This window comes from Pelophylax lessonae, assembly GCF_965119305.1.
Source record: "Pelophylax lessonae genome assembly, chromosome: 13".
Classification (NCBI taxonomy): Eukaryota; Metazoa; Chordata; class Amphibia; order Anura; family Ranidae; genus Pelophylax; species Pelophylax lessonae.
The window spans coordinates 7,618,171-7,634,764 of record NC_138780.1 but is presented as its reverse complement, the minus strand read 5'-3'; the positions used below and the strand labels follow the sequence as shown (position 1 = coordinate 7,634,764).

The 16,594-nt window shown below is 40.7% G+C and overlaps 2 protein-coding genes across 3 annotated transcripts in view; one reads left to right on the top strand and one right to left on the bottom strand.

The window, feature by feature from the left end:
- The window catches only part of LOC309569900 (sialoadhesin-like), a gene marked incomplete at both ends in the record, with an annotated part of 435,740 nt that overhangs the window by 182,403 nt on the left and 236,743 nt on the right, over positions 1–16,594 (top strand). The window lies entirely within an intron of this gene.
- Positions 1–16,594, bottom strand: part of LOC309543143 (Fc receptor-like protein 5) — a 43,497-nt gene that overhangs the window by 13,565 nt on the left and 13,338 nt on the right. For both annotated transcript variants that reach the window (XM_082242523.1, XM_082242524.1), the window contains exons 5-9: positions 15,707–15,967; positions 12,842–13,123; positions 9,091–9,342; positions 6,366–6,626; positions 1,893–2,186 (exon numbers count right to left, since the gene is read on the bottom strand). In XM_082242523.1, coding sequence (XP_082098649.1) covers positions 1,893–2,186; positions 6,366–6,626; positions 9,091–9,342; positions 12,842–13,123; positions 15,707–15,967 — 1,350 coding nt within the window. The remainder of the gene's footprint in view (positions 1–1,892; positions 2,187–6,365; positions 6,627–9,090; positions 9,343–12,841; positions 13,124–15,706; positions 15,968–16,594) is intronic.

The following is a 16,594-nucleotide window of genomic DNA, read 5'->3' as shown; positions in this document are numbered from 1 at the left end:
ATTGTTCAGCTGGTTACAGCAAGCAGGGCAAAAGGCGCCAACATGTTTTGAGGGTTACCCATTTCATGGCCCTGCTTGTTGTAATTAGTTGAACAATAGAGATTTTGGACTCCTAAGGATTTTTAATTTGGGGCTCTCTTTGACCTATTAGACTTGGATTTCTCAACTTGGGTATATATCCCCTCCTGGGGGATCCCCGTCTTTGTGGTGAACTGCAGAATACAGGCCAATTGGGCTCTGGTAATGACTTTGTCCACATTTTGAAAACTTGTGAAATTCCATGTCCTGCACCCCTCCACGACTATCTCTTGGATGTTGTTCAATAACGCAAAGGTTAAATCCAGACTCCATTACATTTGCCACCCTTGCCAAAGTAAATATGCAGTGTTGATAGACATGTGAAGAGCCGGTGCACTCCAGACTAACTTGAAAAGGACACACTAGTTTGTATATCTAGTGTGGAAAGCTGCTATCACTATAAAAGGCAGGGAGGCGCTACAGACATGGAAAAGTCTGTAGATACCCTTCCGTGAAATAAGCGGAACCCACGATTTTCTCTTAAATAGTTTGAACCTGAGAAAAGAAATTTACTTCCATGATTGTTAATTCCATGTTTAGCCTACATATACACTATATTACCAAAAGTATTGGGACACCTGCCTTTACACGCACATGAACTTTATTGGCATCCCAGTCTCCGTCCGTAGGGTACAATATTGAGTTGGCCCACCCTTTGCAGCTATAACAGCTTCAACTCTTCTGGGAAAAAGGAAAAAGTCCTGGAAGTAACACATTTCTGCAAAATCCTGTAGGAAGGTGTATGACAGCCCTAGCCCGGGCTCCAACCAGGCCACACCCCCATGCGTTTCATTCCACCAACGGAGCTTAGTCAATAATTCCCCATGACTATATTCCATGGGTGGAGTGAAATATGTTGATGGTGTGGCCTGGTTGGAGCCCGGGCTGAGGCTGTCATATATGTTCTTATGGGCAGGGCATTTTTTCAGCGGGAACGCGGGGGAACGCAGTTCCGGCACCTCCAGGACTGACTGTATGTAATGGCAAAGGGTGCTGGGTGTGCTGCAGGGTCTATTGATGCTCGCTGCTGAGGGATCTATTCTAACTGGAGGGGATATATTTTTGCAGGGGGGTCTATTGTTGCTGGTGGGGATCTATTGTCGCTGGGGGTGGGTCTTATGTTGCTGGGGGGAGTCAGTTGTTGCTGGGAGAGATCTACTATCTGATCATACTATTGATGCTGACTGTAGGGAAATCTGTTGTTGCTGCTGGGAGTCTATTGTTTCTGAGGGGGAAATTTTGTTGCGAGTGGTCCATTGTTGTTAGAGGTATATATATTGTTGCTGGCTGCAGGGGATCTATTTTACTTCTTTTCTTGTTTTCATTCTCAAATTCCATACAAATGACTTAACACCACAAAATTTGGTTCTGCATTGTCTAAAAGGGAAGTATTGGGAGGTGGGTAAGGGATGGAACCAAGGAACGGTGCTCAGAGGTGGGTAGGGGGCGGAGAAAAGGGGTACCTCTGAAAGAGAGAGAGTTCCTGCACCTATTCTCTGAGGAAAAAAAGCCCTGCTTATGGGGTTTTGTGAAGTGCGACCTCCAGGACTTTTCCCTTTTCCATTAGATGTCTAGAGCTGGGACGAGCTCTGTCCATGTCTGAACTCCAAGCGGTTGCTACACAAGAAGACCCGGCGGTGGAGCCTTGAGCGCCACCTGTAAATTTCATTTTGGCTCCTTCTTAACATAATACAGGCATGTTCTCTTGAAAATTTGCTGAACTAATCACTTTTTGATAAATTAAAATAAAAAAATAAAAAATTTCTGAGACAATAAAATGGGATAATGCCCGCCAACATTTTTGGCCCCATCACCTTGTACATCAACAGAAAGTGCTTGGCTCATTTTCGTCACGCTGTTTATTGAACTCTTAACTTCACAAGTGTAGTTTCCGGAGTCCTTCTGCTGAGCTGATTCAATTTTGCATGTGTCAGACGTGCTGAATGGCTGAACATTCACTCCATCTCTGTAGAAAGCAAACTGTAACTCTGTCTTGCCACGGAGGGGGCTCAGGGCTGAGTTTAAAGCTGTTTGACATGACAGGACTACACTGTCCCCCTCTATTATAGGATCTTGACTTGCCTTTAGTTGTATGTAAGGGAAGAGCTCTGAAAGAGACGTTAAAACCAATAGATAAATGACTTTTGAAAACCTAATTTTTAATTTTTACAAAATGTTTTTCATACAGTTCAGGCAGGGCAAAGCAGCGGGTTGCCTGCTGGTTATAACCACCAGCTAGTTATCCTTTTACGCTGTTTGCTTCCCCACTGCTCAAAGGTAGAAGCTTACTCAGGAAGAAGGACTCTCTTCCCGAGACCACAGGAGATTGTTGGGAGCAGAGGATTGGATACTTACTCAGAGCTAAGGATTATTTCTCTGCCCCATGCAACATTGATGATGTCTGGTGACTGGTCACTTTCTCAAGACTAAGAACTCTTCCTATCCCCATGTGACAGTGCTTGGGCTGGGAACTGGCCACTTACTCAGGACTAATGACTATCTCTTCAACCCCATATGATATTGATTGTAACGGAACCACCGACCCACACTGTACTTGTGGTCTTCCATCAGTATACGGCTTCCTTGCAGTTATGAACAAATATACCATACAAAGCTAGCCAACAACTTAGCTTGTAAAAGTTTTGCAACCTTCTCCATTATTGAACAGTTTCACACTCAATTTATACACACATGAGCACACCCCCCTCCTGATCAAAATACCACACACAGGTCAGGGGCTACCTGTTTACATTATCCTATGCAGATAAAATTGTATACAGAAATAAAAATTAACATATCTAAAGAATAACCGACACAAAGCAGCAGAATATTGGCATGCATAAAGAAAGGGATGTATTCCAGAGATAAGACTATAATCCTTCCACTTTATAAAACTCTGGTCCGACCGCATCTGGAGTATTCTGTCCAGTTCTGGTCGCCAGTCCTCAGGAGGGATGTGTTGGAGCTGGAGAGAGTCCAGAGAAGGGCAACTAAACTAATTAGGGGATTGGAGGACCTTGACTATGAAGAGCGTCTACAATCGCTCGATTTATTCTCCCTGGAGAAGAGACGTCTGAGGGGGGACATGATAGCAATTTATAAATATACGTAATGGGGATCCCAGCTTAGAAAAAAAGCTGTTCATTCGAAGGGATTGCATGAGGACTCGAGGGCATACAATGCGATTAGAGGAGAAGCGTTTTAACCTCAGGCAACGTGGGGGGTTCTTTACTGTTAGGGCTACAAGATTGTGGAATTCTCTACCACAAGAGGTGGTTTCTGCGGGTAGTATGGTGGCTTTCAAAAGACTCTTAGACTTACATCTCAAGGATCAGAACATTCAGGGGTATGTGAGATGATTACAGCCACACACACCTACACAGGTTGAACTGGATGGACTATTGTCTTTATTCAACCTCACCTACTATGTAACTATGTAATATGTAACAAACAGTATATTTCCACTCAGCAACTAATAGACGACAGTGATTCAATCAACCTGAGCCAATTAAAGCGGAGTTCCGGCGACATACAACTTTTTGAGATAAAAATACCCCACTAATCCTAATCTATCCCTAATTACCCTAACACGAACCCCATATTACAGGTCATTACAGTAAAGAAATAAAGATAGATACTTACCTTTAAAATTGATTGCAGAGTGCGGCCATCTCCTTTGTGGGTGTCTGATGCCGCTGTGTCCCCCGCTGTGTCCTTCTTCCTGGAACTGGCTACCCAGAATGCCGATCACAATCTCGCGCATGTGCTGTAGATTGCGATCGGCATTCCGAATAGCGGCCGGCCGTTCCCATTGCATCATGGGATTGATGACGCTCATCTCCCAGGACTCAATGCGAAGGAGAAAGTGACGTCGTGGGACGTGTCCGCAGAGGGAGGATGAGGAAGGAAAGTAAGTATATTTGCATTAAAAACAAGGTAAGTGAAAAGAAAAAAAAATTAACATTATCCAATTCTTTTTCAGGTACTTTAAAGCCACCGGACAAGGCAAAAATCATTTTTAGGGTGGAACTCCGCTTTAAGTAGCAGACGGCCGTCCTCGAGCTCCTGCAATACAATACACAAACAATAGGTGTAAATACAGAACCTATTGTAGATTACAGGTGAGTACATCAGCATATTCAACGATGTCTGGAAGACAGGTGGTTGAGCTGATGATATTAGCATATTGTCTGTCTTTCATTCCCAGTGACAGTGAGTACTGTCACATTGGTGAAGTCTGGTGGTTGGCCATTTCCACAAGCCTAAGAACTCTCCCAATCCTCATGTGACAGTGCTAGAGCCTGGAGACTGACTACCTACTCAGAGCTAAAAACTCTCTTCACCCCTATGTGACATTGATGAGGTTTGATGGATGGTCATGTCCCCCACCACTACATGACTCTACCCCAATGCAACATTGATAGGGTGTGGACACTTCAACAAGGCTAATAACTCTCCCACCCCTAGGAGAATAGCCACTTGCGTAAAACGAATGACTATCTTTCTGCCCTATGTGATATTAATGGGCCATTTTATTAGAGTTAATGACTATTTTTCTGCCTCAAGGTGACCCTGATGAAGACAGGTGGCTGGTCACTTCCTCAAGGATAAAAACTCTTCTCATCTCCACATAACAGGGCTGGGGCCCGGGGAATGGCCATTTACTCAGAGCTAAGGACTATCTCTCCACCCTCATATAAGATTAATGAGGTATGGTGGCTGGACAATTCTTAAAAGCTAAGAACTCTCCCAACTCCCACATGACAGTGCTGGGACCTGGGGACTGACCACTTACTCAGGGCTAAGGACTGTATTTCTACCCCCATGTGACCATGATGAGGTCCGGTGGTTGGCCACTTTCTCGGGGTTAAGAATTCTCCCCATTCCCATATGACAGTGCTGGGGGCCGGGATCTGGCCACACACTCAGGACTAAGGACTATCTCTCTGTTAGCATGTGCAGTTAGCTTGATTGTCACTAGGTTGCTCTGTTTTCAATACAGTCTGGTAAAGGGCAAGGAGTATTTGGGTGTTAGGCCCCTTAAAAAGAGAAACCCTTCCTTTAGTCATGTAATGGTTGGAGTTAGTGCCCATATAGATGCCAGGATGGGGTGGGGAGGTAGTGAATTGGTACATGGAAGCTAAACACCCCAGAGCAATGTGGATGTAGTCAGCAACTGACTAAGGGCTCTTAATAGGGTAAAGCCCCAGGTGAGGTAGTTCAACACCCAGTGGGACCAGCTGTTGTAAATCGAACAACAAAGGGACTTCCAGCGCTAACTGTGATATCTCTCACTTTCAGGAATGAATAAAGTCAAATTACCATGTGGTGCTGCTGCTAATTAATGCTGCTTCAGCATAAGTCAGTGAATGGGGGGGGAGGGGCAGCAGCGCTATCCCACGGTACATAGTCTACAATGTAACTCAGGCAGACTTGATGCAAAACCTTGAAAAGTTTATTTATAAAAAATATATATAGTGATGATTAAAACATAGTAGAATGTGTTCCAAACAAGATCTGTGGCGTTGCTGGGGGTCACAGGATGACCGAGCCGCTGGGTGAGACGGAACTGTGTAGATGATCACAACAGGGAACCAGGCATAAGGGAGAAAGATCTTATGTGCCAAAAGCAGACCAGACCAGCCGGTAGGGTGGCGTGGCTTCCTCCCACCCGATAGTGTGGCTGCTCGCACCGAAGCAGTGTAGACGAGCCGCAGAGCCTCCAACCAGAGGTATCCACAGTCGAATGGGGTGGCAACATCCAATCGGATAGTTTCCCCCGTGATCCAGAAAATCTATAGAGGAACCCTGTTCTTTTTGACATCCTCTCCAACTGCAGTGCCGCCTGCAGTGGAGAAAGTAGACTGCACCTGCCTACATGTGTCCCATTGGGGAGAATCCTCTTCATTGTCAAACCTAGAGAATATAATGGGAGGAGGAAATCTCTGTAAAATGAAGCCCCCTCTTGGACACTGGATTGGGTGTCCCTATTGGAAGATTTTCTCTCTGTTTCGTTCAGGTGAAAATTGTAAGGTTTGCATATATTGACCACAATGGTAAAAAGATGACTCTCCTTAATGGGGAAGAAGACAGCATTAAATATCTCACAGAATTTCCAAACCTTTCCTGCTCCATCCAAAAATAAACTTTTGGCCATGAACACACTTCAAGTGACAGGAGTGTTCTAATCATATAGCCATATTTAATATGCCAAGATTATGGCTAACCTACCTGCTGCCCAATTTAAAAAAATAAAAATCAATAATAAACTACAAACATGATTTTACCTGTGACTGAAACAAACACTTCTGCATTGTAGGTGTTACTATTAAAAGACAGGGTCCTTCTTTTTGTGCAGCGATAGGCCCCAGTTATATTCTTGTAGGCTTTTCCAAGCCGCAAGTAGGACTCACTGTCCAAAATTTTCATAAAAACTCCGTTCTTGTAAAATTCCACCTGTTTAAAGTCCATACCAGACCGATGGTGGCATCCCAGGATCAGATCATCACCTTCATTGATAATAGGAGGAGCTTGTAGGATGAGGTCACCTGAAATGTAAAACATTACCCTAAGTCATTTTTGAGTACCATACTTGCTGCCAATGTTAACTAGTCAGCCCATCCAAAAAATATATTTTTGATTTAGGGTAAAAACTGTGGGGTAAATCATTAACCTCTCCCATATTTCGTAGAAAGTAATGTCTATGTCCAACATTATTCACAGAGGAAGGTGGGCATGGAACTGGAAAAAAATCTTGATGATCAAGATCATGAATGTGTAAAACCTGGGAGCCCAATTCAGACAACGACTGACAATATCTTAAAGGTTTAACATTAACCTCTAGTTTTCCTAAAAGTTAGTCTCGTAGAAGGCAGGAATGAGCTACTCTAGTGTCAGTAGCTTGGAGAGCCTGTTTATTTTGAGCTTATCTCTCTTTAGGTACACTTGGTGGTCTATTAGTAAAACATTTGTTGGACAAATGTTAAAAGCATTGGCCCAGCCTGGAGGAATTTTCCTTAAGATGTTTTTCTTATTGTATTCTTCAAACCAAGGGGTATAGTTATAACACATTTCATTGATGAAAGTCACAAGCATTGGCCCAGCCTGCACAAATTTTCCCATATGTTCTCTAATATGATTATTTTGTAGGAACGTCAGCTCAATCTAGTGGCTGAAATGCTGTATTTTTTTCTGACTGAGGTATTTCAGAAAAAAAATCTGTATTTTGGCCACTAGACGGAGCTGACGACCTAGGAAGTATTCATAGTAGGGAAAATTCATGCAGGCTGAACCAATGCTTGTGATGTTCATCTAATGCAGGGTTTCTCAACCAGGGTTTCGTGGAACCTTAGGGTTCCTCCTGAGATTGCTAGGGGTTCGTTGAGCAATGGGCAATTTCTGCCACTCAGATAAGTTTCCAATGACACCATTGTTCCTTTTAGCTCCCTGTAAGGGGGTAATTCTTCCCAATGATGACAAGAGTAAGGAGCATTCTTCCCACTGACTGTCACACTAATGTGTCATTAGTTGTAGTTTTAAATTTTTAGCAGGGGTTCCCCGAGACCAGAAATTTATTTCAAGGGTTCCTCTGTGTTGAGAAAGGCTGATCTAATGAATGTTTTATAACTAGACCCCTTGGTGTGGATAAAACAATAAGAAAAGAATTTTTACCCCCTGGGCTTCAATGACAGTGTCATACAGAATCTAAACTTTTAGATGTTACCAGTGGTGACATTAGCAGCAAATGGCGATGGCGGCGGCTTCAGCTTCTTCCCTCTCAGTCTTCTGCGTCTCCTCCCTCCTCCTCCATGCCCAATGGCATGGCTTCTCCTTTCGGCCAATCAGGAAACTGGTCTCAGGACCCACTTCCTGATTGGCCAGGAGGAGGATCCATGTGACAATAGCGAATATTCATTCATATTGTCACACAACTGGGTGGGCCCGGGGCGCAGTGCTCTGCGCCCCGAGCCCACCCTTTTTTTTTTTTAGCCTATTAAAGCCTCTGGCTCTAATCACATGGTTAAAAAAAAAAGCCCCATTGAACTCCATGCGTCTGGTGCCCTGCATGTAGATTAGGGGTCCGGACGCATGGATGGGAGGGCGGCGCCCCTGCGCCCCCAATGCACCAGCCGCCACTGGATGTTACATTCTTTTTTTTTTTCTTTTTTTCAATTAAACTGGATAGTTTTGGATAGAGTTGGGAGGAGGAAGTTCATAACCCTTTATGTCTAAGCCCTCATTGGGGAATTTTCGCACCACCATTTTGTTATTCACTTAAGGGTCATTACAATAGACAAGATGGCCCTCTTTACATCTGGAGGAAATCTTTAATGTGAAAAAAATGTGACATAGACTCCCTCAAGAACTAGTTCTGTTTTAAAAAAAGAGCTGGATTAATTTCTAAATGCACAAAACATAAGTGAATGAATGGAATATTAACATTTAAAGGTATAACACTAGAGATTGCTGATCCAGGGAACATCCAATTGCCTTCAGGGGATTTTAAAGGATTTTGTTCCCCCCTGGAGCAAATTGGACCATGCTTTACATAGATTTTTTTTTGCCTTCCTCTGGATCAGCTGTTATTATAGAGTTTTGTATATGGAGGTTTTACATTTTTTTATTTTTTTCTATTGGCTAACCCAGATTGGCTTGTGCCAAATGGACTGTCCAACTGGATTAACTGTCCAGGCAATAGCACAGAAAGTGAAGGGAGTCTTCAGAACGGACACAAAAACAAGAAAACCTACCAGACTCTTCATGATTCTACTGAAAGGGCTTCATTGCTGTCTAGGTCTTCTTTTGAGAGTTTTTCCTAACTTCCTGTCAGAGGACATAACAGGAAGTGAAGGGAAGTATCCTAGAACGGTGGCACACGGGCACCCAGATGGAAGTGGTAACCCTTCCCCATTCCATTAAAAGCTAAGAAAAGTTTTGACTTGAGTTTTGTAACTAAAAACTGATTTTTCGTCTAGTAGAGAGGTAATTGATTATTTTGTACTTTTTACTTACTGTTGGAAACATCCAACCTGACAGGGTCACTTAAATGAGTTACGCTGGACCGGCATTGGTAATATCCGCTGTCATTCACGCTTGCAGATTGAATTGAAAATCTCTGTTGGGTCTCCTTTATCTTTTCATTGTCTTTGTACCAGTAAAATGTCTGATCTCCTTTCATGTTAGAGTCCACATTACACATGAAAGACATGGATTCCCCAGTAATAATTTTCCCAACGTTTGGTGTGAAACCCACCACGGCCATACCTAAAAAAGACACAAAAACTTCAGCAAGTATCTTTTTTTTTTTTGATTGATTGTTTGTTTTTATCTGTTTTGCTGAAAATTATTTTTTTTATTGTTTTCTGGTTTTTAGCAGTGAGAAGTTGAACGTACCTGAGTTCGGTTCAAGCAGGATTCGGAAAACTATCCATCCATTAGCAGCCATGTGCTCCCAGTGTGGAGACACTAAATTAGGAAGTGTTAGGACTGCAGATAAAACAGGGTGCCGCGTAGTGGCTCGGCAGCTTACACATGCGTTTGCAAATGTGTGTCAACTAAACCCCTGTTCTTTGTATCATGAGACAGGTCTACTTAGTTGTATAGAGTATATCTCTGAAATTACAGAGCTCTCGCCTAGGCGGGGTGAGTGAGGGCTTGGAAAAACCAATAGGGTGGGACTTTAAAGGTACCAGTAGAAATGAAGGTCTACTTAGTTGGTGACAGACTGGAGGGTGAGTACATCAGACTGGGGGCTGGCTGACTTTCATGCACCTCTTATAGTCCTTCAACCTCATTTTTTTCTTGATACAGGGATGGAGACGCCGGGCACTACCTGCTGGGGTCTCACTTAAAGTCCCACCTAGCCTATTGTGTTTAAGCAACCAGGGATGGAGACGCCTTGCCTACAGCTTGGTGCCTCATATAAAGTCCCACCGTGCGATTTTCATGCGTTTTTGGTGGATGCAGTCTGAATTGACCTTATTTTTTCCATAAACGGGGATGGAGACCAATAGCATGACCTGCTTGTCTCACACAAAGTCCCAAGGAAATTAGGGATTGAAAGGCATTGTGCTTTACAGGCCATGCCCCATATATAAAATCCCTATTTGTCTTTATACTGCATCCACCAAGGGGATGGAGGTGTAATGCTTCTCAGCCGGTCCTTTCCAGTTTGTACCATCGTTACAACTTAGTTATTTGAGTTTTGAGACAACAGACCAGTTATGGATGGGGGTGGGTTGGGGGAGGTTGGGCTGTCTCCCTCCCACCTGTCCCCCCATCCATCCATTAGCAGCCATGTGCTCCCAGTGTGGAGACACTAAATTAGGAAGTGTTAGGACTGCAAATAAAACAGGGTGCCGTGTAGTGGCTCTGCAGCTTACACATGCATTTGCAAAAGTGTGTCAACTAAACCCCTGTTCTTTGTACCATGAGATAGGTCTACTTGGTTGGTGACAGACTGGAGGGTGAGTACATCAGACTGGGGGCTGGCTGACTTTCATGCACCTCTTATAATCCTTCAACCTCATTTTTAACTTCCAAGAAGTTTGAATGCCAAACCTGAGCCCCATTGAAATCACTGAAAGCCAAATGTGTGAAAAGAAAAATGCTAATTTTCTGGGTGTATAGGCAAAGAGTTTACATTTGAGGGTGGGCACTGCCCTGGGGAACATGTACCAGTGCAGAAAATGTTTTTATATATTACTAAATAACATAAACTAAATAAAAACACAAAAAAAAAAAACATTTTTGAAAAGCTCCCAAAGTTGTCATCAGCAATATAAGAGAAGGGACGGTGTCTAAACACCAGCGGAAGTGGACGGGCTTTGTTTTCCTAGCAGCCATCCAGATGCTAGCGAAGGCCTGATGTCAGCAATTCCTTCATCCTTAAACATTGCCTCATGAGGACCATGGTCCATGAGAAGGTTATCTCTATTCTGATTGCCATGAACGCCCAATTCCTGAAGGTTTGAGAACCATGGGTAGCCTATTATTACAACTTGAACATGGACTGCTGCTTGCTGTCGACATGATGTCATTGCTCTCCAACTTGGACCTGCTGTTGTATCCAGTGAGATTCCACTCCCCCCTCTACTCCTCATTTGTTCTTCTCTTTCTCCCTCTTTCTCTCTCTTTTTTCCTCCTTTTTTTTAGAGGCTGTTCCTTTTTTTTTTTGTTTTTTTTTGTTTTGGGCTTTCCTAAGCCCCTGACTTTTGCTGGCTTGTGCAGAAAGCCTGGGCCACCCTCTCCCCTAGGTTGTGGGTGGTTCTGGTCATGCATGACTTGAAAATCCCACGTACTTGAGCACTTTTTTGCATTGCATGCATATTATGTTCTAGATGTATTGGGGACATTGGCGGTTACTGTTGTATCGCCCATCTGCCTTTGTACTGCCTTTGTAACAGTAGGCCTATCGGCCCATTTCCTTCTTCTCTTTGTCTCTTATTGCCTCATTGGCACCTGTTACCTTTGGCACCATTGTCTTTTGAGGCATGTTTGCAGTTTTGTTTCTTTGAAAACTTGAAAAAACTCTTGGTAAAAGAGCAGGGGCCAGGTGAAAAGGGTGACATCATTGCTCAGATATTGCCCAAATGGCCTTGTGGACATATTTAGGCAATAATATCACCCCTGTCTATGATCCCGTGCTTATCTGACTGGGGATTCCAGGCCATGTAAATGAATTGGCTAGGTGACGTGAGTCGTTGGTCAGGAGACTTGGGTATATTGCCGAAAAAGTTGGCAAAAGCAAAAAAGGCATTTTCTATTTTCTTCTATATCAAGTTTGATCGTTTGGTCTAATGGAAAGCAACAAAACTGCCAGATACACGTCACCATTAAAGTGATTCTGTACTGAATCACAAATAAAAAAAAAGTTAAACTTCAGTTTGGTAACAGGAATCTATTTGAACATTTTCAGAATCCCTCCACCACTTGATGTAGCTCCTGATGCCTTGAAATGTAGCTTTCCGGATAATATCTGAAAAAGTCTTCAAGCCCTAGCCCAGTGATGGCGAATCTTGGCACCCCAGATGTTTTGGAACTACATTTCCCATGATGCTCAACTACACTGCAGAGTGCATGAGCATTATGGGAAACGTAGTTCCAAAACATGTGCGGTTCCAAGGTTGGCCATTACTGCCCTAACCTATCACTATTTTACAGTGCCTATGGCCAACAACTGGCCAATCAGGCAACAAGCATTGATTTGGGGGGCACTGAGGGTGTGCAACCTTCCCTACCCCATTTTTGCCAGGGATCTGGTGGGCTGTATGGTGAAAGGGGAAAGCAAGTACCTTAACTGCAGCCTTAATCCCCTTAGTTGTGGCTCATCCTATAAGATGATAATAAGTGAGAGGAGTTTGTGAGGGCTGTGCTATGGAAAAAAAGCTGATTGTGGGGTCATCTCTTGGATTGAGACTGACATTTTCTTGGATCCTTGGACCATGATAAAGTTTGTAGGATAAAGTCAAGGGGTGAGCAAAATTAGCTTAAAATTGCCTAAATTTTTGCAACATTAACAGCATATTTGCCTTTACTGAATGATCCCCTATGCCTAAAGGTATTGCTTACTGTAAAGATTGGGTAGAACCTTTAGAACCTAACGTTTCAGTTGGAATATTCTGCCAGTGAAGCATCTGAGACATACAATAAGCCAACGGGCAATCTCATCCACCAAAAAGTTCACAAAGCTCTTGGGTAGAGCTGACCTTCTAATAATGATCATAAACAGCCTTCTAAATAATATACCATGTTCTATACACACCTTGTATTTGAACAGAGGTTGCTTTGCTTGTCTTGGTCACAATTCCTTGTTTATTGGACACTTTACAGGTATAATCTCCAGAATCTTTTGGCTGCACTGACTGAATCTCATACTTCTCTGATGCACCGGGGTTCTGCACTTGCTGTCCATCTTTGTAGAAAGTAAAAACCAGTTCTGTATCCTGTCTCCGGGGACTGAGGACGGTGTGGCAGGTGAGAGTCATGTCTGCACCTTCAATCATTGAGTATGGGCTGACTAGTACTTCCGGGGTAGAAAAAAGTTCTAGAAAACAATGGAGATAAAGGTAAGAGTTGTAATTAGCCACTTAACCTGTGTAAGATTGACCCCACCTTCATGACCCGGCCATTTTTCGCGATACGACACTGTGTTACTTCAACCGACAATTGCGCTGGGGTGCAATGCTATACCTAAAAAAAAAAAAAAATCCCACAAACAGAGCTTTCTTTTGATGGTATTTGATCACCTGTGCGATTTTTATTTTTTGTGCTAAAAACAATTTTAAAAATATATATATATTTTTACTTTTTGTAAAATACATCCAATAAAAGAAAAAAAAATGTAAAATCTAATTTATTCATCAATTTTTACCAACAAGTATTCTGCTATTTATTTTTATAAAAAAAAAAAAATATATATATATATATATATTTGGTAAAAAAAATCCCAATAAGCCTAAATTGATAGGTTTGCATAAAGGTTAAAGTGTCCACAAACTAAGGGATATTTTTATTTTATTTTTTATAAATATATATATATATATATATATATATATATATATATATATATATATATATATATATATATATGTATATATATATATATATATATATATATATATATGTATATATATGTATATATATATATATATATATATTTTTTTTTTTTTATTTATTTATTTATTTATTTATTTTTTTTTTGTCACTATCTCTACTATAGCATTTTATACTTGCACGGAATTTTTGAATTATTATATCTATTTTTGCGATTTATGTTTTATGGTGTTTTTATGTAGACTCTTTTGAATTTAGCGCTGATTTATTTTATTTATTTATATTTGTTTACGTATGTGGTGACACTACTATAATTGGCAGGTTCATTCTTACCATCATTGCGTTGTTTTTTCTGTGGATCTCTGTGGATCTCATCCCCTCCCCACTCTTCTTTTAGACATTTTACATATCTTTTACGCATTAGATCCCCAATCAATACTTCAGTGGTAGCGCATCAGGCCTTTCTTCCTACAAATATCTTAAAGTGAAAATATATCTCAACTAACCTCGCACATCACCTATAAATAAGTAAGTGAGTAAATAAATAAAAAAAATCCATATAAGACTTAAATAAATTAATCAGTAAAAAGTGACAATAAATGAACAGGGTTTGATCAAATCGTGCACAAAAAGCAAAAGTGCAACAAAAAGTCCATATTCTATCCACTGGTGATCAGATAATAGGAGTCCTGTACTGAATATTGGGTCACCGCCAAACCCACCACCTCCGTGATTCCACTCCCATCAGCTGGCAACTCACCCCATAATATTGCCCCCCCCCCCCCCCCCCCCCCATATTCATGGCTAGGGCTAAAAGCGCAATTTGAACCACCGTTGTGTTCAGGGGAATCCTGGACTTTTTGTTGCACTTTTGTTTTTTTGTGCACAATATTTGATCAATCCCTGTTCATTTATTGTCACTTTTTACTGATTAATTAATTTAAGTCTTAAATGGATTTATTTATTTATTTACTCACTTACTTATTTATAGGTGAAGTGCACGGCTAGTTGAGATATATTTCACTTTAAAATATTTGCATTTTTTGTTTCTATTTTATTCTATAAAGCAGCCTAAATAGGAATCATCATGTTATTTTCCTGTTCTAGAGGGAAATATAGTGGATTTATACTCATAATACCAGAACCCCATTTGGAATGAAAACTAGGATGGATGTGAACCTTTTCTTTTTTTTAAATGATTATATTTTATTTGGTATTTATAGGGTTAACAACTTTTTTTTTCCCTGAATGTCTTTTCCCCACATGATCTCTTTCCCTCAGTTGGTTTATCCCCAATAATACCAATCAACGTAATGATTCTTAAATAAGAATGTACTCTTTTCCCTGTTCTAGAGGGAAATTTAGTGGATTTATACTCATAATACCAGAACCCCATTTGGAATGAAAACTAGGATGGATGTGAACCTTTTTTTTTTTTTTTTTATGTTTTATTTGGTATTTATAGGGTTAACAACTTCTTTTTTTTTCCTGAATGTCTCTTCCCCACATGATCTCTTCCCTCAGTTGGTTTATCCCCAATAATACCAATCAACGTAATGATTCTTAAATAAGAATGTGCTCTTTTCAATGGGGCTGCTCTATTATATAAGTTTAATTTTAATGTTACCAGTGTATGCTCTAAGGAAGGCTTCGACTGAAATGCGGTAGAGTTTTATTGGATCCTGTATTGTGCAAAAAAAATAAAGTCCTTTGAATGAAGCTATTGAGTTTCCGGCTTATCTTTTCCATTATTTCACTTTTATACCTTACTGTGTTTATTACAATATGTTTTCATTTCAAATTAAAATGTATTTTCGAATTCAAATTCATTTTAAAATTTAAATTTTTATAATTTGTTTCATTAAAATTTTATTTCGTATTCATAGAAATTTATTACTATTGTAATTCGCAAATTTGGATACATCCGAATTCCTAAATAACATGAAATTTCATCTGAATTTCGATTTTGTAACTAAAAAGGAATTGCACATGTCTATTGGATAAACAGCTCCATGCTCACCAATTGAGCACAGATTGAAACAAAAACAGTGGGAGAAAGTTCTCAAAACCGTACCTGCTACTGAAATAAATTCCTCAGCAGTATAAACCTTTGAAGCTGAGCCGGTGTTTATAAATCGTGTGCATTTGTATTTTCCACTTGTATCTTTGGACACAATGCCAAGGTTTAAATCCGAAAGAGTGTCCACAAATTTTATCATCTTGTCATCTTTGTAAAATGTTGTGTTTTTGGCTACACCGGTACGCCACATGTGACATTTCAGTGTGACGAAGTCCCCTTCATGGATAAAGTTTGGGGCTTGCAAGATGAGCCAAACTAAAAAAAAAAAAGGGCAATATGAGTAATATTTTAAAGATAATAATAATAATAATTTACAGTAAAATAGTATTATTATTATTATTATTATTATTAATAATAATAATAATAATAATAAATATAAAAGGAATAGCAGTAATAATAATACTAGTAACAGTAAAATACTAGAACTTTTTACTTATAACTTTAGCACTTATATATTACACAGATCATTACTGATATGAATGTACAATGTATATGTAAAAGCACTGCATAAATTGACAGCGCTCTATAAGTACCTGAAATAATAATAATAATAATTATAAAAACCATTAGTACAAGAAAAAAACCTGTGTATATCAAAATTAATATTGATGGGGGGGGGGGGGAGGAAATTGGTTGAAAAAACTGTAACCAATTAAAGCCCCATGTTCACAAGTGTAGACCATATTTACATGATGGTATGCACTTCAAGGCCCTCATTGAGGCCACAAGGGGACAGAGAACTGAATTTGAAAATCCAGAACGTCTCCCTCTTGCACAAGAGGGAGAACCTTTCATTTGCGGTCAATGTGCTCTTGGGCATGGCCTCAATTGCCATGACCTCCAGGCAACTGATGTCCTTCTTGTGTGCCTGTAGGAAGTGGT